Source organism: Hyaloscypha bicolor (assembly GCF_002865645.1).
Source record: "Hyaloscypha bicolor E unplaced genomic scaffold K444scaffold_60, whole genome shotgun sequence".
Lineage (NCBI taxonomy): Eukaryota > Fungi > Ascomycota > Leotiomycetes > Helotiales > Hyaloscyphaceae > Hyaloscypha > Hyaloscypha bicolor.
This window is the reverse complement of record NW_020194562.1, coordinates 159,135-178,644: the sequence shown is the minus strand read 5'-3', so window position 1 is coordinate 178,644 and position 19,510 is coordinate 159,135. Positions and strand designations below refer to the sequence as shown.

The following is a 19,510-nucleotide window of genomic DNA, read 5'->3' as shown; positions in this document are numbered from 1 at the left end:
GGAACGCCGTCCAGCACCCTGTGAGTCCTGGCCCCCCGGCCCTGCGCAGCACACCTCTGGGGGTCTGCACCCCTATGAATCATGATGCCCATCTCGCGTGCATACATGCATACATGCATACTCCGTACTTACAGTACGGAGTACAGTATGTACATGCTGTAAGCCTGCAATCTTCGACAGCGGGAGTGCTCCCTGCTGGCGAGCCGTGCTTAGCTTCCTGCCCATGCGAGCTGCGGCACGGCAGCCAGTGACGGCCAGCGCCCGTGCCACAACTGTGGGACGCTGTGGGCAGGACAAATGAGCGCCGGGGCCAGAAGGGCGGAGGGTCGGGGTCGGGGTCGAGGTCGAGGGCGAGAACGCTGTGGAGGCCCCCTCTGAGCCAGCCAGAGCCAGCCAGAGCCAGCACGGAGCAGAGCAGGGGAGCATGCACGAACTTCAGCTGCTGCAACGACTCCTCCTCCTCCTCCTCACGTCCTGATCCTGATTGCGAAAAGCCACACGCACACAGAAACTCTACTCGTTATCGTCTCCCGCCGCCACGCCGTTGAGCATGTCTTGAAATCAAATATGCTCTGCTCTTGCTCGCTCTCCCTCTTCACGATGCTTCGAATCCCCATCGCAACCCATCGCTGCTGACGAGCGCGGGCCGGAGCGCAGACATTGACGGCTTCTGGATCTGGAATCTGATCTGCCCCCCCCAACCGCGAGCGCCGTTCACGACGATACGATGTCGTACTTTCCGAATGGCGTCGAGGGCCGCGATTTGAAGGCAAGTACCTCTGAACTAGTTTCAAACTCGGACGCCTCCTCGGCCACGGCTGTCCAAGACGGCCGCTCCAACGCCTCAAGCCAATCTGTGCAATCGCCCAAGTCGGATTATGAGATATTCAAGGAAAAGGCTGAGGCTCAGGCTCAGGCTCAGGCGTCATCGCAGGAAGTCAATGTCAATGGGGAGGATGCGCCAGAGATCGACGATGCCGTCGACGAGCTTCCGTGGGCAGTGCGGCGGGTCGTCAGTTTGCACGATGATACCACGCTTCCCACCATCACCTTCCGATATTTCCTGCTGGTCTTCTTGTTCGTCTCCCCCGGAGCCTTCCTTGAGCAGATAAATCAATATCGGACAACATCAGCCCCGTATTCGATATTCTTCGTCCAAATAGCAGCCAGTTATGTGGGGGATTGGTGTGCAAGATTCATCCCAGCTCTCGAGGTCAAGATCCCGTTCACAAAATGGAGCTTCAACACCAACCCAGGCCCATTCAGTGTCAAGGAGCACGTGCTCGTTGTCATTGCTGCAAACGCTGGAGCATATTACAATCTGGCATGGACTCCTATCTCTCTCGCAGAAGTGTACTTCAATCAGAAAATCAATCCGGCAGTGTGTTTGTTCTTCATGTTGGCGATTACCTGGACGGGATATTCGTATGCAGCCATCGCCCGTCACTTCCTGATCTATGACCCCCAGCAGCCGTGGTGAGTTCTCCCGATCCATATCTAATGACGTCGCTGACATTCTAGGTATCATGCGTGAGGAGCTCTTCCCAGTTCATGTGAAAACTTATGCTGATTTTTATAGACTTTGCCAAACAGCGTTGTTCGAAACGCAAACCAAACAACGGGAATACCCTTCCCCGGTGTCAAGAAGACAGACGATTGTATTTTTCTCCGTGATTCTTGGTGTCACGTTGTGGCAATTCCTCCCAGAGTTCATCTTCCCCTTTCTCTCTTCGCTTGCGTTTCTCTGCTGGGTTGCACCAAGAAGTGGTGTTGCAAACTTCATTGGCTCGGGACTTGGAGGCATGGGCTTCCTCAATTTGACCTTTGACTGGTCGAATATCAATGCGATCGATGGGATGGGCAATTTGTTTGTGACGCCTTGGTACACGCAAGTCGTTGCCTTTGCCGCGTTCGTCGTCAACTGTTGGATTCTCCTCCCAATCGCAAAATGGGGTAAACTGGCTGTCTGGAACCATCATTTGATGTCCAACGATGCGTTTCTGCGTAAGATATATCAACTGACCTTCTTGGAATTAGCTGACATTCACAGAAAACGGAACCACTTACCCGGCTACTTTGCTTGTAACACCGCAGATGACGCTGAATACAACAGCTTATGCGGAATTCGGCATCCCCTATGTCGGTGCCCAGCAACTGTGGAATATGTTTTTCGACTACGCTTCCTACACCTCTGTCCTGGCCTGGATGGCATTCTTCGGGTACCCTCACATCAAAGCAACCCTCAGCAAATTCGTGGAGCGATGGAGATCCCGCGGGAAGATGTCGGTTTATGACCAATATACTGATCCTCTGAATGTCCTCATGCGCTCGTATGAAGAGGTCCCACTCTGGTGGTACATTGCTCTGTTCCTCGTCTCGTTTCTCATCATCATCACACTGCTCGCTTGCGGCTTTTTGTACATCCCTGTGTGGACGTACTTCATTGCCTTGTTAACCGGAGCCGTGGTTGTCGTCGTACGTACCCCCTACTCAATATCTTCTTTCATCACTAATATGTCTAGCCACTGGGATGGCTCTACGGCATCTCCAACTTCCAACTCCCAACCGGGACAACCAACCAGCTGCTCTACGGCCTGATGGTCAACGGGGGGTCCGGCCACAGGTCCCCCATCGGCGCCTCCATCTACGGCTCCATCGCTGGCGACGCCTGGTACCGCGCCCAGTACCTGCTGCAGGACCAGAAACTCGGGCACTACATGCACATCCCTCCAAAGACCGTCTTCTTCTCCCAGATGATGGGGACCATGGTCGGGGTGCCGATCAATTACGGCGCGATACGATGGGTACTGGATAATAAGATGCAGTACCTTAACGGCACGATGGAGGATCCGAATCATCAATGGACGGGGCAGTACCTTGCTGGGTCATTGACTGCGGGCATTCAATACGTGCTGGTTGTAAGTTGCCCTCCATTCTCGTTTCAAAATCCAGCCTGACTCTTTCTTCAGGGCCCAGCAGAGCTCTTCCGCCAACAAATCTACAAGCCCCTCCCCTACGGCTTCCTCCTCGGCGCCCTCACACCCGCCACTCTCTACCTCCTCTCCCGCCGCTTTCCCAAAGCGCAATTCCACCTCTGGAACAGCACCATCTTCTTCTGCGGCCTCAGCAACTTCTACGGCAACATCAGCACCGGCTACCTCTCCTCCATCATCGGCGGCTTCATTGTCATGTATTGGGCGTATCGGAAGAAATACGAGCTGTGGGCGAGGTACAATTATATCCTGGGCGCGGCGTTCGACTCGGGGTATAATCTGAATCAGCTCTTGATCTTTTTGTTTCTGGGGAGCGTGAAGACTTTCCTGATGCCGAATTGGTGGGGGAATAATGCGGGGAGTGTGGAGAGGTGTTTTGCGCTACCGAGTGATGAGTAGAGAGGGGTTTTGCAGGGTGAGGCGGTGTTTTTTTCCCCCGGTTCGGTTAGCGTGGAGTTTCGTGGGTAATATATCAGCGGCGTTTTGAAGAGGTGTTATGAAAAGCGAAGGGCAGGGAAGGGAAAGGACGGATATCTTGTTGCAATATGAGGGTATGGTGTTTGGTTAGCGTAATAGAACTGAGTTGGTGTGAGAGTATCGGCAGCTTTAAAATGAGAAGATTTATCTCTCTTCCTCTTATCATGATCTCTAATAAATGATATGCTATATTATACTGTCGTGTGCAACCGCTCTTTATTTCATCTTGATGTCCAATGCGATCTATGCACCTAACTTCTGGTCCGTCTTACCACCTTTCCCATCTATGCGCTCTACGTCTCCTCGTCTACACCGCTGGCTGCGAAGTCTTCGCCTCTAGCGCGGCCAAGATAGTCCCAAACATGGAACACATCCTCCAACACCCCATCTGTCTCAACGCACTGCTCGCCTTCCGGACTTGCTCTACATATTGCTCTTTCCGCCCCGCCACATCCAAGCCAAGCCTCAACTTGCTGAACGCCCAACACACCATGCCTCCCGTGAACAAACACACCGCCACCTCGTAAGAGCTATCCGCCACGGCGCCGACGTTGATGCAGTGGTGGCACAGCTCGAGCATGGTGTAGATGTGTCCCATGGTCGAGTCTGCGATCTCGCTGTTGGCCCAGTACTTGAGATTCTCTTCGGCGAACGACGCGTCGTTCTTGTTTACCGAGCGCCCGGCCACGAGGTGCATGTCTGAGAGGGAGACGTCGAGGGCTACATAGCCGAGCTGGAGGAGTAGGGAGGCCTGGGGTCACGTCGGTCAGCTGTTCTCCTCTTGTTGGAAAGTAAGTAGGCGAGAAGGTTCGGAAAGGGGGCACGAGATTGGAGGATGGTCCATACCCCGGCAGAAGTCCCAGGACCGCCGTAGCATTCCGCGAAGCTATCTAAACCGTCTTTCAGCCATCTGCGGCGTTCCCGGAGGCCCTCGCCGATGTCGTACGCCGAGTCGACGTTCCCGAAGGTCCCTTGGAGACCAGTCGGGTTCAGCATCGAGGTGCTTTGTCGCCATTCAAACACGTGCGTGTGCAGGGCGTACATGAGGACGATTTTGCCTAGATCCCAAAACCCCCAGGTTAACATTGCTTTCACAGATATTGAGTTGGCTTAGACCCAGTAAACGAAACGATGCTCAAACGGATTACCACATACCAAACTCGCTGGTCGGCACGATAGGAGGTGGCGGCTTGATCCATTTTCGTAATAGGCAGGAGTTCAAGGCGTGAAGGTAGAAGGTCACCGGCGGTGTGAGTGCCGGTCCTAGGGCCATTTTCCAGGATTCAGCGGTAGGTGCGTCCCAATAAGCCGCTGCGCAAGGGAAAGCGCAGGTTGTAGTCTCAGCCTTGCTGACGTAGGGTTGGTTGTTGAAGAGGGTGGGGTATTGGCAGTCGTAGATCTATAGCCATGGTTAGCAGGAGAAAGGCTACGAAAAGGAGAGAGACGCACATAGATGGACAGCCCCAATCGTTTTCGCTTCTCGGTCTCGGCCCAGGCTAACCAGGTAGCTTCTAATTGACTTACCCCTGGCCGGAGGTAGCTTTCTATTTCGACGCTTGCTGATGGTCGACAGTCGAGGAGGCGGCATCTTCGACATGCTGTAACGAGAATCCCACGTCCACCTTCGGCGAATTCGTATGAATTCTTGCTTCCGCTCCATGTCCCAGCCAGGCAGAGGAGGAAGTACGTGAGAACATTATCTACATCTCGAAGCTAGGAACGATTAGCTGTGCTATCTATAGGAGGCGGCCCGCTTACGAATTTCTTGTCTGCTTCTTGTATTCGGATAACGGCAACTCTCATATGCTCATGGAAGAGACGAGAGAACCGCCCTTGATCCGTCGTCGCATGGCTAGAGCCAAGGAACATCATCGTGATTAGGAGCAGCGGAGAAGTATTGTACAGGTCGAATGTTGGGAGGTGGAGGACTGGAAACCTGGGTTGGACGTATCTCATGTACAGTCGAATAAAAAAGTCTAATGCTTCTGCTGGAGGGAACATGACATCGCTAATCTCTGCTCCTGATATCTCGTTTCTGAAGTTCGGCCCATTCAGAGAAGAAAGCATCACTTCTCGTAAGTCATCGTTGACGGAATCGAGGGGCCTGATGGTTGCGGGAGAGAGCCCACTTGCTCTTGCTTCCTGGAGAACAGGTTCCCAGGATATTAGTTGATGTTGAACAGGAACAACACGAGGAGTACGTCTTTGTGAGCCTTCGGGCCGTGAGGCTTTGTCCGGCCAATCCGTGGTATCCTCCTCGTCTTCTGCCTCTGAATCATTTTCGTTTGGCGGGGCTGGGGGTTCGTATTGCAAAGACTGGAACTGGTATGGGTTGTCGCCGAAGTCATCGAAGGTATTCATAAGATCATTCTCGAGGAGGTAGTTCGGAGACTGCTCCGCATTAAAAAAATGAAAAGACATGTCTGCGTCGTAAGATCCCATGTACGAATTGTTGTTCTCGCCGAATCGCATGAACCCGTCCCATAGCAACGGGTTGATGTTCTCTCCAGGAGTGAACGATCCAACTCCTTGGGGGGCCAGAGCCGCCTCCATAAGGCTCGTGAGCCCTTGAGTCTGGGGCGCCGTGTTGAGCATTGTGGAGTGATGGCCGGGGGCCTGATTTTGCTGAAACGCGTTTTGATACGCATACGTAAGTCCTTGAGGCTGAATTTGAGTTTGGTAAACATTGCTCGGAGCCAGACTCGAGAGATTGCTGGGCCCATCCTGAGACGTTGACCTGCGAGCAAGCCGGTTGTCAAACCCTGGGGCGGCGGGTCCTGAATAATCGCCCTGGGTCACGTGGGACTTGGGCTCTTGCTGGGCGCCATGAATGCGGCGATGGCGATTAAGAAGGTCACTGCGAGTGAACCTCTTCCTGCAGGTGGGACATGCGAACTTCCCCTGTTCTTCGTCTGATGTTGTGTTAAGGTTAGTTAGCTTGCCGTGGGTTCAGAATCCGGGGAAGCGGGTTTAACTAACGGTTGGCCTGGTGCCGCGTCAAATTCTCAATGCGGCTGAAATTCTTGGGACACCGCGGACACTGGAATCTCTGACCAGAGGCTGTCGGTGTGGCCTTGAGCTTTGTGAGATCTTTTGGCGGCCGATTTGTGGCACCCTTGGTGATGCTTCTCCCCGCAGCTCGACTGCTGCTGGCGCTGGGTGTTCCCTCCATCTAGGATGACGGGCACAGTCATGTGGAGAACCAGCGCGAATTGAGTTGTTCGTGTGGACGAAGAACGATATGTCGCCAGCGATGGCACATTCTGGGGTGATCATTGGGGTCGACGAGGAGGCGGTGGAGTCGAGATGTTCTGACAAGGTGGACGCGAGTTCGCCAAACTCAAACCGCGCCCGCCACGACGCTACCGGGGGAGCTGCACCTGGCCGTTCGTTGCAGGAAATCTCTCGGGCCGTGTTCCCTGCTGTTCACCGTGACAACGGTCGCATTGGGATATCCCATGAGAATGCAGAGTTCTGCGCATGGCTGAGAATATATTAGGGGGTGAAGCATGACGAGGGCGAGTGAGAATTGTGAAGGTTGGAACAGCCATAAGACTCAATCAGTGTATCACTTCTAAGATAGCTGTCGATGGAAGCTAGCGCCCACGGAAATAGGTACAATAATTCGTCAAGGCATGTCAGGGCGTGTCAGGGCGTGTCAGGGCATATCAGGACTCAATGCTGCAGGTGTCGCGAAGAAAGGGAGGCGAGGTGTGAGTTTGTAAGCCAGAAGAGATGTATCACGTGCTCTCGGCTCACCAGGGGGTTTCCCCAGATTGATCCACCAGATCAGATATTCAAATTGATAGGCCGCGTCTCGGCTTCGTTTCGTCCTCCCCCAGCACGCGTCACACACACCCTCGCATGCTCTTCGCACCTCGGTCAAATCCCGCCTCGGCAGATGCGCACCCTTGAATACGGTGACACGGCGCGGGTCATCGTACCGCTTTCTCCAGATCTCGTCCCGAGTTTACGAGCAAGGAGTCCTATCATATCATGGACTGCGACCGCCCCCGTCACTCGCCATCGGCCCCATCGACGCTTGAGCTGCAATTCCCAAGGCCAGCAGACGCGTCCCAGGGTGACACAGCAAGGGTCTCGTATCAGAAGACTTCAAGTGACTGATTTTCGTGGCCAATGATCTCCCTTTTATGCCTTCCGTTCTTCAAATTCCGTGTTCCAACCAGATTGCTGGACTGCCGGTTGGGACTCGGTAGTCTCTGGTGACTGATTCCGAGGCCTTTTTCTGCCAATCCAGCTCTCCAGGTTGGGCTGATGTGTCTGGGACCCTGGCAGCCCGAAACCTTGCATATGTTTCTTGAGATGGGACAAGGCTCTCATTTGATTGTTCGCTCAGCCGAACGAGGCTATCGGTCGAGTGCATGTTCTGCCTGAAATCTGGCTTTGCTTGTGGCGATAGCCTTCAGCCACGGCGAACCTAAGGTTGGAGATTTATGAGCCATATCATCTCTGACTTGACCCCCACTCAGCCTTACGAGATGCGTCAATCCCTATCTTGGCTTTTGCCTCAGTGGAGTCATTGCCTGGAGAGGGACATCTACAAGATCATGAAAGTCATCGATCAAGGTGCTGATGATTTAAGTCTCCCGCTGTCAAGGCCCAGCTGTTGGCTATCTGAGCTTGTCCATATACTATGATACATTGGTACTTCGAGGGCCCTTCAGACGGGTTACATGAATACAGCACCGCGCACAGATGTCGTACGACCAACGACTCGCCAGACGGCAAGGCTCATATCAACCGTCACCAAATCCTAGTTTCAGTAACCCAGACAGCATAGAATTGAGGTGAGTCTCTGGCCTTTCCATCTTGACTGATTGTCTGATTCGACTGGGAAGTGCCTGGCAATCCCCGTCGGCTCCCTTCTTTGAACCGCCTCCCCACACCTACCACAGTGCCGAAGAACTGCTTCCAGAGGAAAATGAACGCCTCTATCAACTATCTCCTCGCGGTTCCGCTCATGGTGTGGAAAACAAACCCAGAACATGGAAGGGTTGGCAACGCGGAGCTGCCGTTTGTTTACTGGTCGTCACCGCAACTTCGATCCTCAATGTCACGGTGACTGCATGGGCTGCCATTGCCTTCGGTCTGTCTGGTGGCATTGGAACCATTCATCGAGGACCATGTCATGCCGTGAAGCAGACTGGGCTTTGGTTGCACATTGGAATCAATATTCTGAGCACCATGTTACTGGGCGCGAGCAATTATTGTATGCAATGTTTGTGCTCGCCGACGCGACAGGAAGTTGATAGAGCACATGCCAAGAAGGCCTGGCTGGATATTGGGATACAGAGTGTGAGGAATTTATCAAAGATTGGACGAATGAGGTTGATCTTATGGATCATCCTTGCAGCGAGCTCAGTGCCTCTTCATCTGATGTGAGATTCAGATGAACCTCCCATGTAACTCACTAACTCGTGGTAGGTTCAATTCTGCGATCTTCGTCAGCCTCACCGCCAACGAATACATGATTGCTGCGGTCACGCAGGACTTCGTCAAGGGCGCAAATTGGACTTTGACCGGATCCGACGCCTTTCATCAAGTTCTTCTGACGGAGATGCAACGGAACATTTCAAGCTATGAGAGACTCGACCAAGCTGCTTGTATTATGGAGTATGGTGTTGATTATCTTTCGTCAAGGAGAAATGCTCTAGTTGTTGTGGACGGCCAGCTCTCTAACCCTCTGATGGGCACCCTCGATTGGACGTACAATGCGCCACAGAATTCCTGGATATGCGGAACCACAGTGGGGTCAAACATGACTCTTGAGACGATACCCATTGATAACTTCGATTGCAACATCCCAGTGGCTCTCAGCAATGATACCTGGCTCATGGGCAGTCAACAAGTCGATTACTGCTTGAGCCAAACCGTGGAAGACCAATGTCGACTTCAATTTGCTGTACCAATCATGGTTGTTGTCCTGGCCTGCAACTTTTTCAAGCTCCTGGCTGTGGTAATGACGCTCTGGAAATGCAGGGAACCAACACTTGTGACCTTAGGCGATGCACTCGACAGTCTGCTCGAGAGTCCCGATCCGTATACCGTGGGGATGTGTATTGCAGCGAAGAAGGATTTCCGGGAAGGCGCTTGGCCAGTTTCTAAGGCAAGGCGGTGGATTCCTAAAAAGCATTTTCTGTGCGAGGGTGTTGGAATTCGTCGTTGGGTACTGTCAAATGCGGTGTAAGTTTTCCCCGTTGGTGGTGGCATACCTGCTGACTGCCTAGCTGCGCTGTGGCAGTCATTTCGTTGTCTGTACTGCTCCGATATGCAATTGCAAATACAACGACAGCGTAAGTCTCACCCGATTGTGGTTTCCACCTTCCTAAATCTATTTCAGAAGCGATCTCACCACTCTCTGGAATTTGGGCTTTGGAGCAGTCACAAGTAGTTCCTTGATCCGCTGGAGCAATCCCATCTTTGGTAGTCATGGCCTGATGAAAAATGTTCTGCTTGCAAACTCACCGCAAATACTCTTGTCACTTCTCTGTAAGGTCAACCTCACCATTTTGAAAATCTCCTCTCATCAGCACTTAGATATTCTGTACAATCGCATGTACACTTGCATGTCTTTCTCCAAAGAGTGGAGCAACTATGGATATCGGCGTCGGCCGCTGAGAGTTACATCACCAAGAGGAGCTCAGCGGTCAACGTATTTCCTTTCACTTCCGTATCGATATTTAATTCCCATCCTATCCGTCTCGGTTGCCACTCATTGGATCCTCTCACAGAGTCTCTTCCTGGTAGCTATTGATGTCTTCGACGAGCATGGAAAGTTTGACACTTCTCAGTCTATACTTACTTGTGGGTTTTCTTGCATAGCGATGATTTTCCTCGTTGGCATTGGGTGGTTAGTTTTCATTGCAGGCGTTGGAATGGGCTTGAGAAGGCACCGGGAAGGAATGCCGCTGGTTGGCAGTTGCAGCGCGGCAATAAGTGCCGCTTGTCACCCTGCGGCTGACGAACCCGAGGTGGCTTTGGTCCCTGTGAAGTGGGGAGTGGTGAGTGTTGCGGATGGAGTTGGACATTGTGCTCTGAGTGGGAGATATGTCAGCCCGCCGATTACTTGGCGGTGGTACAAGGGGAAGATGGAATAGCTGGATAATTGGTCCTTTGAGCTGGCCTCGGGACAAGGTATCATGAAATGATCTGTCTGTTTCCCTCCAGCCTCACGAGAATGATTGTCAGCCTGTATTCACCGCGTGAGAGTCCCCCACACCAAAGGAAACTCAGCCACAACGGCTCGAACGATCCCCCGATATGATTGGTTGAGATACCCCTGATGGTCAGCTCCACCTTTGGCGGGAGCCACCTGAAAACACAGCGGCGGAACGTTTTTAACGGTCCCGGGTCCTGCACAAAATCTCACCATCACGACAAACACGTGGCCTCACTTTTTAAGCAGAAGGGAGTGCCATATCTTGCCACGAGCTGGTCCCTTCAAATTTACACGACTTGATCAGGATTTTTACCCCACCTCAACCCCGCGATTTACCCCTCACCACTCCACCAAAATGTCTTTCTTCCACGATGCAAAGGCGGCGCTTCACAGCTTCGCCACGGATATCAAGCAGGAGCTAAACATCATCGAAGGGGCTATTGAAAATGAGATTCATTCACACACTCACCTGAACGAGGCATGCCACAACCTGCATATGCACACCCGCGACAACCGATTCCACAGCTTCGCGCCGGCGAGGAGAGGCAACGATGCAAAGTGGTTTGTTGATGGCTGTGGCTACTTCTGGGCTGTTTCTATTGCTCTCGAGGAGGCAAAGGAGAGCATCTGGATCTTGGACTGGTGGTTGAGTCCAGGTGTGTTCAAGACTTCATTCCAGAGGCAAATCAGCTGAGTTGAAGCAGAGCTCTATCTGAGAAGGCCCCCGTCGCAAAATGAGCAGTATCGGCTTGATCGAATGCTTCAAGCAGCAGCCGAAAGAGGGGTCAAAGTCAACATCATCGTCTACAAAGAGGTGTCCGCCATCCTGACACGTGGGTTTTCAGCCGGATGAGGGGGATTGAAGCTAACCGTTGCAGTATGTTCCGAACACACCAAAAAAGCTCTCGAGGCACTGCATCCCAACATCGCCGTCTTCCGCCATCCGGATCATGCTCTTAGTGGACAAGTAGTCGAGTCTGAGATCTTGTCCGGCATCAAGAACTTCTCCTTGAAGTCTCTCAAGCTGGCGAATGTTGGGGAGGATGCATTGCATGCACTGTACGGTGTGAACAACGATATCATCCTCTACTGGGCTCACCACGAAAAGTTGTGTCTCATTGACGGAAAGATCGCGTTCATGGGCGGTCTGGATATGTGTTTTGGTCGCTGGGACACGAACTCGCATCCTTCCGTTGACGTGCACCCTACTGACGTCAACTTGACTGTTTTCCCAGGTCAGGACTACAACAATGCTCGGATCTACGATTTTGAGGATGTCACGAAGTATATGGACAACAAACTGGATCGTACGAAGAATGCAAGAATGGGATGGTCTGATCTTTCGATGTGCTTGCAGGGCCCAGTTGTCGAGGATCTGCGAGCTCATTTCGTGCAACGTTGGAACTTCATCTACAACGAAAAGTATGATGTTCAGAGGGATCGGCGGTATCATGCCTTGACCTTGACTTTTGCGGATATCCCGGATGGGTATTACCACACTGATGGAAAGAATGTCAGGTTGGCACCTGTGGAGAGAGATCTTGATCCTGAGGATCCCGAGTTGGCTTCAAGTGAGCATCGTGGCCTCAGTGGTATGGCTAGTCGGGCTGGGGGGTATTATGACAGGCTTCGGGACGGAGTCCATGATGGAATCGGTCAAATCTCAAGACACGGAACCCTGGGCAGGGATGCAGGGTTCCACGAGCCAACTTCAGGCATGGGCATCCAGCTGGTGAGAAGTTGCACTCGGTGGAGTAATGGTGTTTCGACTGAGGTAGGAAGGCACTCCTCAACTTGTTACGTTCTAGCTAACCCTGCAGCACTCCATTGCAAACGCATACATCGGAGTCATCCGCAACAGTCGGCACTTCATCTACATCGAAAACCAGTTCTTCATTACAGCAACAAGTGATGCACAACACCCCGTCAGGAACAAGATTGGAGCCGCCATCGTCGAGCGTTGCGTTCGAGCGTATCAGAACGGCGAGAAGTACAAGGTCATCGTCTGCATGCCCTCCGTACCCGCCTTCGCAGGAGATCTCCACGCAGATGACAGTCTCGGTACGCGAGCAATCATGGAATATCAGTACTTCAGCATCTGTCGTGGCGGCCACAGCATCATGGAAGCGATTGAACAAGCGGGCGTCCCGGATGCGAAGCAATACATTCGTTTTTACAACCTGCGGAGCTACGATAGGATTAACGTCGGCCAAGCGATCAAGAAAGTTGAGGAGGAGAGCGGTGTGCAGTATAGAGATGCTAGAATGGAGCACGATGATCTCGTTGGTGCGGGGTATGATGGACAAGGATACGGGACTGGCGCTGCTCCCGGCCAGGCGAATCCGGAATATGATGCATACCAGCAAGCTGGGTCTCAGGTGCTTGATGGGAGCAAGTACGACAGTGTTGCTCCGTGTTACACGGACGGCGTTCCTTCTATCAAAGATATCCCCTGGTCCGGGACCGAGGAAGAAGAAATGGAAGCCTTTGTTAGCGAAGGTGAGCCATCTCGTTCGTTTCTTTACAGCAATGCTAATATGTCAGAACTCTACATCCACACCAAGCTCCTGATCGCAGATGACCGCATCGTAATCTGCGGCTCCGCAAACCTCAACGACCGCAGCCAACTTGGCTACCACGACTCCGAAATCGCAGTCGTGATCGAGGACCCCTCAACAATCGACTCTGTCATGGACGGACAGCCATTCCAAGCCTCTCGCTACGCAGCCTCCCTCCGTCGCCAACTCTTCCGCAAACACTTGGGCCTGCTCCCACATCAAGATTACACCAAACCGGATGCGAACTTTATGCCGATTAACAAGGACCCAAACATCTACGATTGGGGCAGCGCCGCCGATTTCCTCGTCCGTGACCCGATGTCCCGCGAGTTTGGGAATCTGTGGAATGGCACGGCGCGGGCTAATACGGAGGTCTTTGAAAAGGTGTTCCATTGTGTGCCGGCTGATAATGTGAGGAATTGGAAGGATTATGAGAACTTCTTTTCGAAGTACTTTGTGGGGAATGGAAAGGAGGGGGAGGAGAAAGTGGAGCCGAAGTATGCGTATGGACATGTTGTTAAGGAGGAGTTTCCGGGGGGTGTGGTGGAGTTAAAGGAGTGGTTGGATAGGGTCAGGGGGAATTTGGTGGAGATGCCGTTGCGGTTTATGGATGGCGTGGATTTTGCAAGGAGTGGGTTGAAGCTGAATGCGTTGACGGATGAGGTTTATACTTGAGAGGTGAGTGTTGGGGTATGTTTTCTGGATACGGGTTTAGCATGGTTTTACGTTGGGTAAAAGTGTGCGTGCAGCATTTCGTGGTTTTCGCCATCTCTTGCGTTTTCAATCCCAAGTTGGCTTCCTCCCTTGGTGGAGGTTGGGATCTTTCCGCCTGGATATGTAAGCATGGCCTTTTCCCGAGATGCATTTTCATTGGCCGGATGGAAGACGGTTGTGACGTACTTGAGCATGCAGTCAGCTTACTCCGTATGTCTTGTCATTTAAACTTTCGGGGCTCCTTCCAATCCTGACATCTCTAAGTAGAGATCAGATTCTTTTCCTCGCCGAGCTTGATTCAATAATTTCATGCAAGGAACTAAGACTGGATCAGCTTCGACGCAGTGGTTCATTGCTTCCTCTTTTTAAGCCAGCGTTGTCTCATTAGAGTTAGTGATCACCTCATTTGTTTTCTCCGAGTATAATTCGGTCTCCTCCTTGCACCATGTTTGGCTTTCAGCAATTCTTTATGGGGGCTGAAATGGTTCGGAAACAACGGGCTTTCTGCCATATTTTCACATTACTCGGGGGTACTCCGGTCCAATTAATGAATGAGAGAGACAACTCAACCTCAGAGCAGAAAGGGGACATTGAAAAGTCTAGCTAGCCACCGATTCCATTCGCACACTAGTTCGAATCTCTATACACAACCCGAAACTTAATGAAGTGGCAGCGGCCCAAATGCACGGGGTTCGACCGTTCATCCCACGCAGCCGGATCAGGCGGCTGGGTGCTGACCCGATCTGCAATGTCACTGTATAAATTACCGGCTTTACTGTAACTCGCGACATGCACACCGGCGATGGAAATTCTCAGGTCCCAATATCTGCGCATCCAACGAAAAGGCTACCCAGCCAATATTGTTACACGTGGAGCGCCCAGATCGGGAACCCAGCGCCAGCCCTGCAAGCCACTTTTCTACCCCTCATTGGAACTAATGAGGAACACCCGCATTCAGCCAGCATCTCACTTGGTGCGACCTACATAGCTCTCGCTAGCTGTCCTAATATCTAATTTAATTCTTGCGAAGTCTCTTGCGAAGATGCAAGGCATCTAATCTCTTCAAAACGCTCAATCTCTCCTCAGAATGTTTTCAAGATCGTGGACCTTCTTGTTTTCTGCAGGTCTCGGACTCACTGTCTCGATTCCTCGCAACGAAGGACCAACTGCAAAGACGCATGATGCTACTTACGTAGGCTTCACAGACACCACCTACAACGTGGATATCTGGGCCGGCATTCCATATGCAAAACCACCCCTCGGTTCCCTCCGTCTCCAACCACCCGAAAAGTACCCAGCAAAAGGTACCATCGCAGCCCAAACCTATGGCAATCGCTGCTTCGAGATTGGGACAGGGGTTGCTCCTGGTGGCCCAGTGGGAAGCAACTCAGAGGATTGTTTGGTCTTGAACATCTACACTCCGGCAAAGTGCGAGGGTGGAAAGAGATCGCTTCACCCCAGTCCGCCGTGGCCGGTTATGTTTTATGCCCATGGAGGCGGCTTTAATCAAGGGAGTGGGAATGATTATATGGCGCAATCGATGGTGAATCACAGCGTTGAGCTCAAGAGTCCGGTTGTGGTGGTGACGATAAATTACAGACTCAGCTTCTTTGGATTTTCCGGTAAGACCTCTCCTCAACGGTACTTGGCGTGGGCTGACTTGATAAGCTGGGACTGATGCAATTGCCAACAATGCTCTCAATCTGGGTCTTCTTGATCAGAGATTTGCAATGAAATGGGTGCATGATAATATTGCTGCGTTTGGCGGCGATCCAGAGAAAGTCACGATCTTCGGTCAATCAGCAGGTGCTACGTCTGTGGGGCTGCAGATGACGGCTTACAACGGGGCGCATCAAGACCTTTTCCGCGCCGCGATTCTGGAGAGCGGAAGTCCAGCTGATACTCTGCCTACACCTCCTCCTACTTGGCCGACCTATCAGCAAGCTTGGGATCTAGTTGTTGAGGGAATTGGGTATGTTCTGGATGCGGGAGAGAACTGCAGCTGACGGGTGTCACAGATGTAATGGAACCTCAAATGTGTTTAAATGCGTACAGGGTGCGGATACGGCTCTGCTTTGGGCTGCTATAAATGCCGTTGCAGCGAAGGCGCCTCTTCCTTCGAGCATTTGGCCATGGCAACCGGTCGTAGATGGAAAGTTTGTCGCAGATTTCCCCTCGAAACTCACTGCTGCTGGGAAATTCACAAAAGTCCCCATGATCATGGGATTTACGACCGATGAAGTTACATGTAAGAGACCCAAATCTGGAGATCGCAGCGACTGACATATTTGCAGATGTCATACCTACAGTCTTCAACATTTCGACCGATGCTTTTATCGTTGGGCTTGCACAAGGTAAATAGTTTTCCGCCTTTTGACTGGAGCTTCCATGCTAAACAACTTCAGTCGTCTTGCCGTTTATTCCCCTCTCCGTATTTGAAGAGATTGCTCTCCTTGATCCGCTCTCTGAATTTCCAGACCAGGGAGTTGGAGGAACGGAATGGAAGCGCACAACTGAGATTGCTTCCGATATCTTTGAGCGTTGTCCAGGCCGTGAATGGATCCGCAACGTTACTCAGTATTCCCACACCTGGAAGTGTAAGCCAACTCATCCCTTAGAGTAATTTCGATGCTCATGCTCGAACAGACAGATTCAATGCCATCATCCCACCCGACCTTGCCAAAGCACCATGGGAAAAAAGTAAGTTCTCCTTTATCCTCTCATTTTCTGGCTGACAAAACAGTCGTCCACGCCTCCGAGATCCCATACGTCTGGGGACCCTCAACCAAACCCAGCATCAACGAACCCCTCGATCTTGCGCTCTCCCGGCAAGTCCAAAAAGGCTGGATCTCATTTGCATCATTCCTCGATCCCAACACACTGGGAGATCTGAGTCCAGGTGTAGGATGGCCACCCTACCAAGACAATTCACAGAACGTCATGGTGTTCCAGAAACCGGATGGGAGCGGAGAGCAGGGGAATGGTGCACCTGGGACGCCGGTGGGTCAAGGGTTACATGTGGAGCATGATTTCGATGACAGACCGGTCTGTGATTATTATGCTGCAAATGATGCGGCGTTTGTGCATTAATTAATATTGGTAATGTTTAACTCGAGCCCACTTTCAATGTACAGTGTTTCAATCATGGATTTCAGTCCTGATATTTCTTTGATTTGTTGATTTAGTATCCAGGAAAGCGACCATCAAGACCATTTTTGCCTTTACTTCATTCCAACTTCAGCTTCTTAAGCACGGCCTTCCACCCCTCTCTCGCTGACATCTTCTCAAGACGTTCTTTCGGAAGCGGATAGTCATCCACATCATACCGACTTCGCAAATCCAATTTGCCAAGGAACCCATGCAGCATCAGCATACATAAGCGTATTCCCCACGAGCCACGGTCCGTCACCGGTGCTCCAAAGTATTTAGCTAGAATTGGAGGTGAATACTACAAATATTTGAAATTGAAAAAAGTAAAAGGCCGTTGAGAGAAGAATCCAACGTTAAACTGCATGCGAACGACAGATCAAAGCTCCTCCTCAATCTGATAGCCTCCCATCTTTCTCGGCGGTACCCTATTATAGAACATATGATCAATCTCCCCAAAGGTCCTCCCCTTCAACTCCGGAACATAGAAGAAAGAGCCAAGAGTAGCAATCGCAGCCAATCCACCGAAAACAAAGCCTACCTTTCCCTTCATGTTCCCCTTATCCGGATTTACCATATAAGGAATAGCAAAGTTCATCGCAATGCCAAAGAGTGCCTGTGTTGCTGTCGCCAGTGCAGTTGTCCTAGCTCGTAGCTGCGCAGATGATGCCTCACCGAGGATAACAAACGCCATGGCTCCGACTGTCATGAAGTAAACAAAGGCATAGATCACCGTGGCTGAAGCCTGAACCCACTTCGCTGCGGAGGAGGGGATGACGTCCATGATTCCAATCAGAAATAAGAGAACGGTGAGAGCACCCATACCGAAAATGAAGATCTTTCGGCGACCGTAGGAGTTAACAATGAACCACGAGCAGAAGTTTCCAAGGACCCCACAGGCTGTAACACCAACGCCGAGGTCGAATGAATGAGCGGTGTCTAGACCGGCGAGTTGGAAGAAATAAGTAGAGTACCCAAGGACAAAGATGATGCCAACAAAGTGCTGGCAAGCAAAAACCCCAGTCGAGATTCCCGTTCGTAGGAGATCCGTCCCACGGAAGCAGTCGATAAATGACGGAGCCTTCTGCATCGATTCTTCATGAACCGTGATTTCCATGTTGGCGAGCTTAGCAGATATGTCTGTGTTGTTGCCGTATAGTCTTTGAAGTGACTTGCGTGCCTTTTCGATCTTTCCGACACGGACGAGATACCAGGGCGATTCCGGGGAGAATGCGAGGCCAGCAGCGAGGAAGGCAGCGAAAAAGAGCTGGATGGCAAAGGGACCTCTGTATGCCCACCTGTCCGTCCTTTCACCGAAGCCCTTGATGACCGAATTGGAAATGAGTTGTCCCACGGCGATGCCAAGGTTGACTCCTGCAGTCGAGATGCCACGGAGGACAACGGGTGTGATCTCGGAACACATGAGAGGACCGAGTGTGAGGTAGAACCCAAGGCCGATACCAAGGATTAACTTGCTGATCAGAAACCCGACTTTCGATGTTGTGACGATTTGTCCAATGATGGCACCGGTGCAGAGCAAGATGCCGACGGCTAAGCTGGGCTTTCGGCCAGTTTTGTCGGCGACCCAGCTGCAAGAGAAGCCGCCGAGGAATTGTCCTACGGCGCTGATGATGTTGAATGCTGCTTGCCAACTTGCGGGAAGGACTGCTTCGCCTTCGAATATGTACCTATGGCAGTTGTCAACGATGCCTGGTTTTCTTTCCTTTGAAGATGTATCGGGCTTACCCAAAATCTCGCCTGAAGGATGGTACGCTGATCATTGCTCCATTGACTTGAGCATCGAAGCCCCTTCGACTGATTAGCCTTGAAAACCACTGTACAAGAAAGCAGCGCAAACCATCCAATAGCACACATAGCCCAGAAGAAAGACCATCCAATTATGGCCTTGTGATGCTTCCAAGCATCTCGGAATGTGAGCTGGTGCTCTTGATCGATATCTGCCTTCGGGAGGGTAGGCTTGACGTCGCTATGAGCAACTGGTTCGACATGTTCAACCAAGTCTGTGCTCGGGGAGGGAGACATGGAAGTTTTCTCCATGATCCAGTTCAACTTGTCTATCTTTGGTAAATGGTAGAGTGCAGAGAGGTTGTCCAGAGAAGTTATGAAGAATGTGGGGATGATCGACAGAACTTCGAGCGAATCTGTCCATCTTTATAGAAGTTATGGTTTGTGATTTCGACAGCTTGGAATCTGGGGTGTGGTTTGAGTTTGGTACGAGCGATACTCCGCTGATGGGAGCCTCCATGCAGCTGGAGTTTCCGAACCAATTTCTGGGCGATACTCCGCTTTTTAGAATCCCTGCTCAGTTGGTTCCCGCCCCCGCAGTGCGGGGTTCGAATTCAAAGCGATATTCCGCGATGAGTGTTCCAGTGCAGATTTCATCAGCCAGTAAACGAGTTCCTTGCCTCCTCAGCTTGATC

At 51.7% G+C, this 19,510-nt stretch overlaps 6 protein-coding genes across 6 annotated transcripts; 4 read left to right on the top strand and 2 right to left on the bottom strand.

The window, feature by feature from the left end:
- Positions 1 to 423: 423 nt before the first annotated feature.
- Positions 424 to 3,585, top strand: K444DRAFT_390623 (OPT superfamily oligopeptide transporter). Its single transcript, XM_024872436.1, has 6 exons — positions 424 to 1,476; positions 1,522 to 1,530; positions 1,580 to 2,004; positions 2,051 to 2,475; positions 2,523 to 2,918; positions 2,970 to 3,585. The coding sequence occupies exons 1-6, from the start codon at positions 728 to 730 to the stop codon at positions 3,390 to 3,392; spliced, it is 2,427 nt and encodes an 808-aa protein (XP_024737232.1). The 5' UTR covers positions 424 to 727; the 3' UTR covers positions 3,393 to 3,585.
- Positions 3,586 to 3,777: 192 nt separating this feature from the next.
- Positions 3,778 to 6,806, bottom strand: K444DRAFT_663165 (uncharacterized protein; the record flags this gene model as incomplete). Its single annotated transcript, XM_024886796.1, has 6 exons — positions 6,450 to 6,806; positions 5,229 to 6,382; positions 4,920 to 5,183; positions 4,626 to 4,869; positions 4,317 to 4,528; positions 3,778 to 4,221 (listed from the first exon to the last, which is right to left on the bottom strand). Exons 1-6 carry the CDS (start codon positions 6,640 to 6,642, stop codon positions 3,778 to 3,780), a joined length of 2,511 nt encoding a protein of 836 aa, XP_024737231.1. The 5' UTR covers positions 6,643 to 6,806.
- A 1,166-nt stretch (positions 6,807 to 7,972) lies between these two features.
- K444DRAFT_560869 (uncharacterized protein) lies at positions 7,973 to 10,655 on the top strand. The gene is made up of 6 exons (XM_024876914.1): positions 7,973 to 8,278; positions 8,330 to 8,869; positions 8,916 to 9,674; positions 9,719 to 9,784; positions 9,832 to 9,980; positions 10,029 to 10,655. Exons 1-6 carry the CDS (start codon positions 8,187 to 8,189, stop codon positions 10,586 to 10,588), a joined length of 2,166 nt encoding a protein of 721 aa, XP_024737230.1. The 5' UTR covers positions 7,973 to 8,186; the 3' UTR covers positions 10,589 to 10,655.
- Positions 10,656 to 11,005: 350 nt separating this feature from the next.
- On the top strand, positions 11,006 to 14,271 carry K444DRAFT_721461 (phospholipase D/nuclease; the record flags this gene model as incomplete). Its single annotated transcript, XM_024888521.1, has 5 exons — positions 11,006 to 11,306; positions 11,355 to 11,483; positions 11,529 to 12,424; positions 12,471 to 13,149; positions 13,195 to 14,271. The coding sequence occupies 5 exons, from the start codon at positions 11,006 to 11,008 to the stop codon at positions 13,881 to 13,883; spliced, it is 2,694 nt and encodes an 897-aa protein (XP_024737229.1). The 3' UTR covers positions 13,884 to 14,271.
- A 612-nt stretch (positions 14,272 to 14,883) lies between these two features.
- On the top strand, positions 14,884 to 17,230 carry K444DRAFT_390511 (alpha/beta-hydrolase). The gene is made up of 7 exons (XM_024872435.1): positions 14,884 to 15,544; positions 15,591 to 15,894; positions 15,941 to 16,170; positions 16,217 to 16,276; positions 16,328 to 16,519; positions 16,569 to 16,622; positions 16,666 to 17,230. Exons 1-7 carry the CDS (start codon positions 15,010 to 15,012, stop codon positions 17,010 to 17,012), a joined length of 1,722 nt encoding a protein of 573 aa, XP_024737228.1. The 5' UTR covers positions 14,884 to 15,009; the 3' UTR covers positions 17,013 to 17,230.
- Positions 17,231 to 17,448: 218 nt separating this feature from the next.
- K444DRAFT_588888 (general substrate transporter) lies at positions 17,449 to 19,320 on the bottom strand (the record flags this gene model as incomplete). Its single annotated transcript, XM_024878079.1, has 3 exons — positions 18,928 to 19,320; positions 18,816 to 18,878; positions 17,449 to 18,757 (listed from the first exon to the last, which is right to left on the bottom strand). The coding sequence occupies exons 1-3, from the start codon at positions 19,125 to 19,127 to the stop codon at positions 17,449 to 17,451; spliced, it is 1,572 nt and encodes a 523-aa protein (XP_024737227.1). The 5' UTR covers positions 19,128 to 19,320.
- Positions 19,321 to 19,510: the final 190 nt, after the last annotated feature.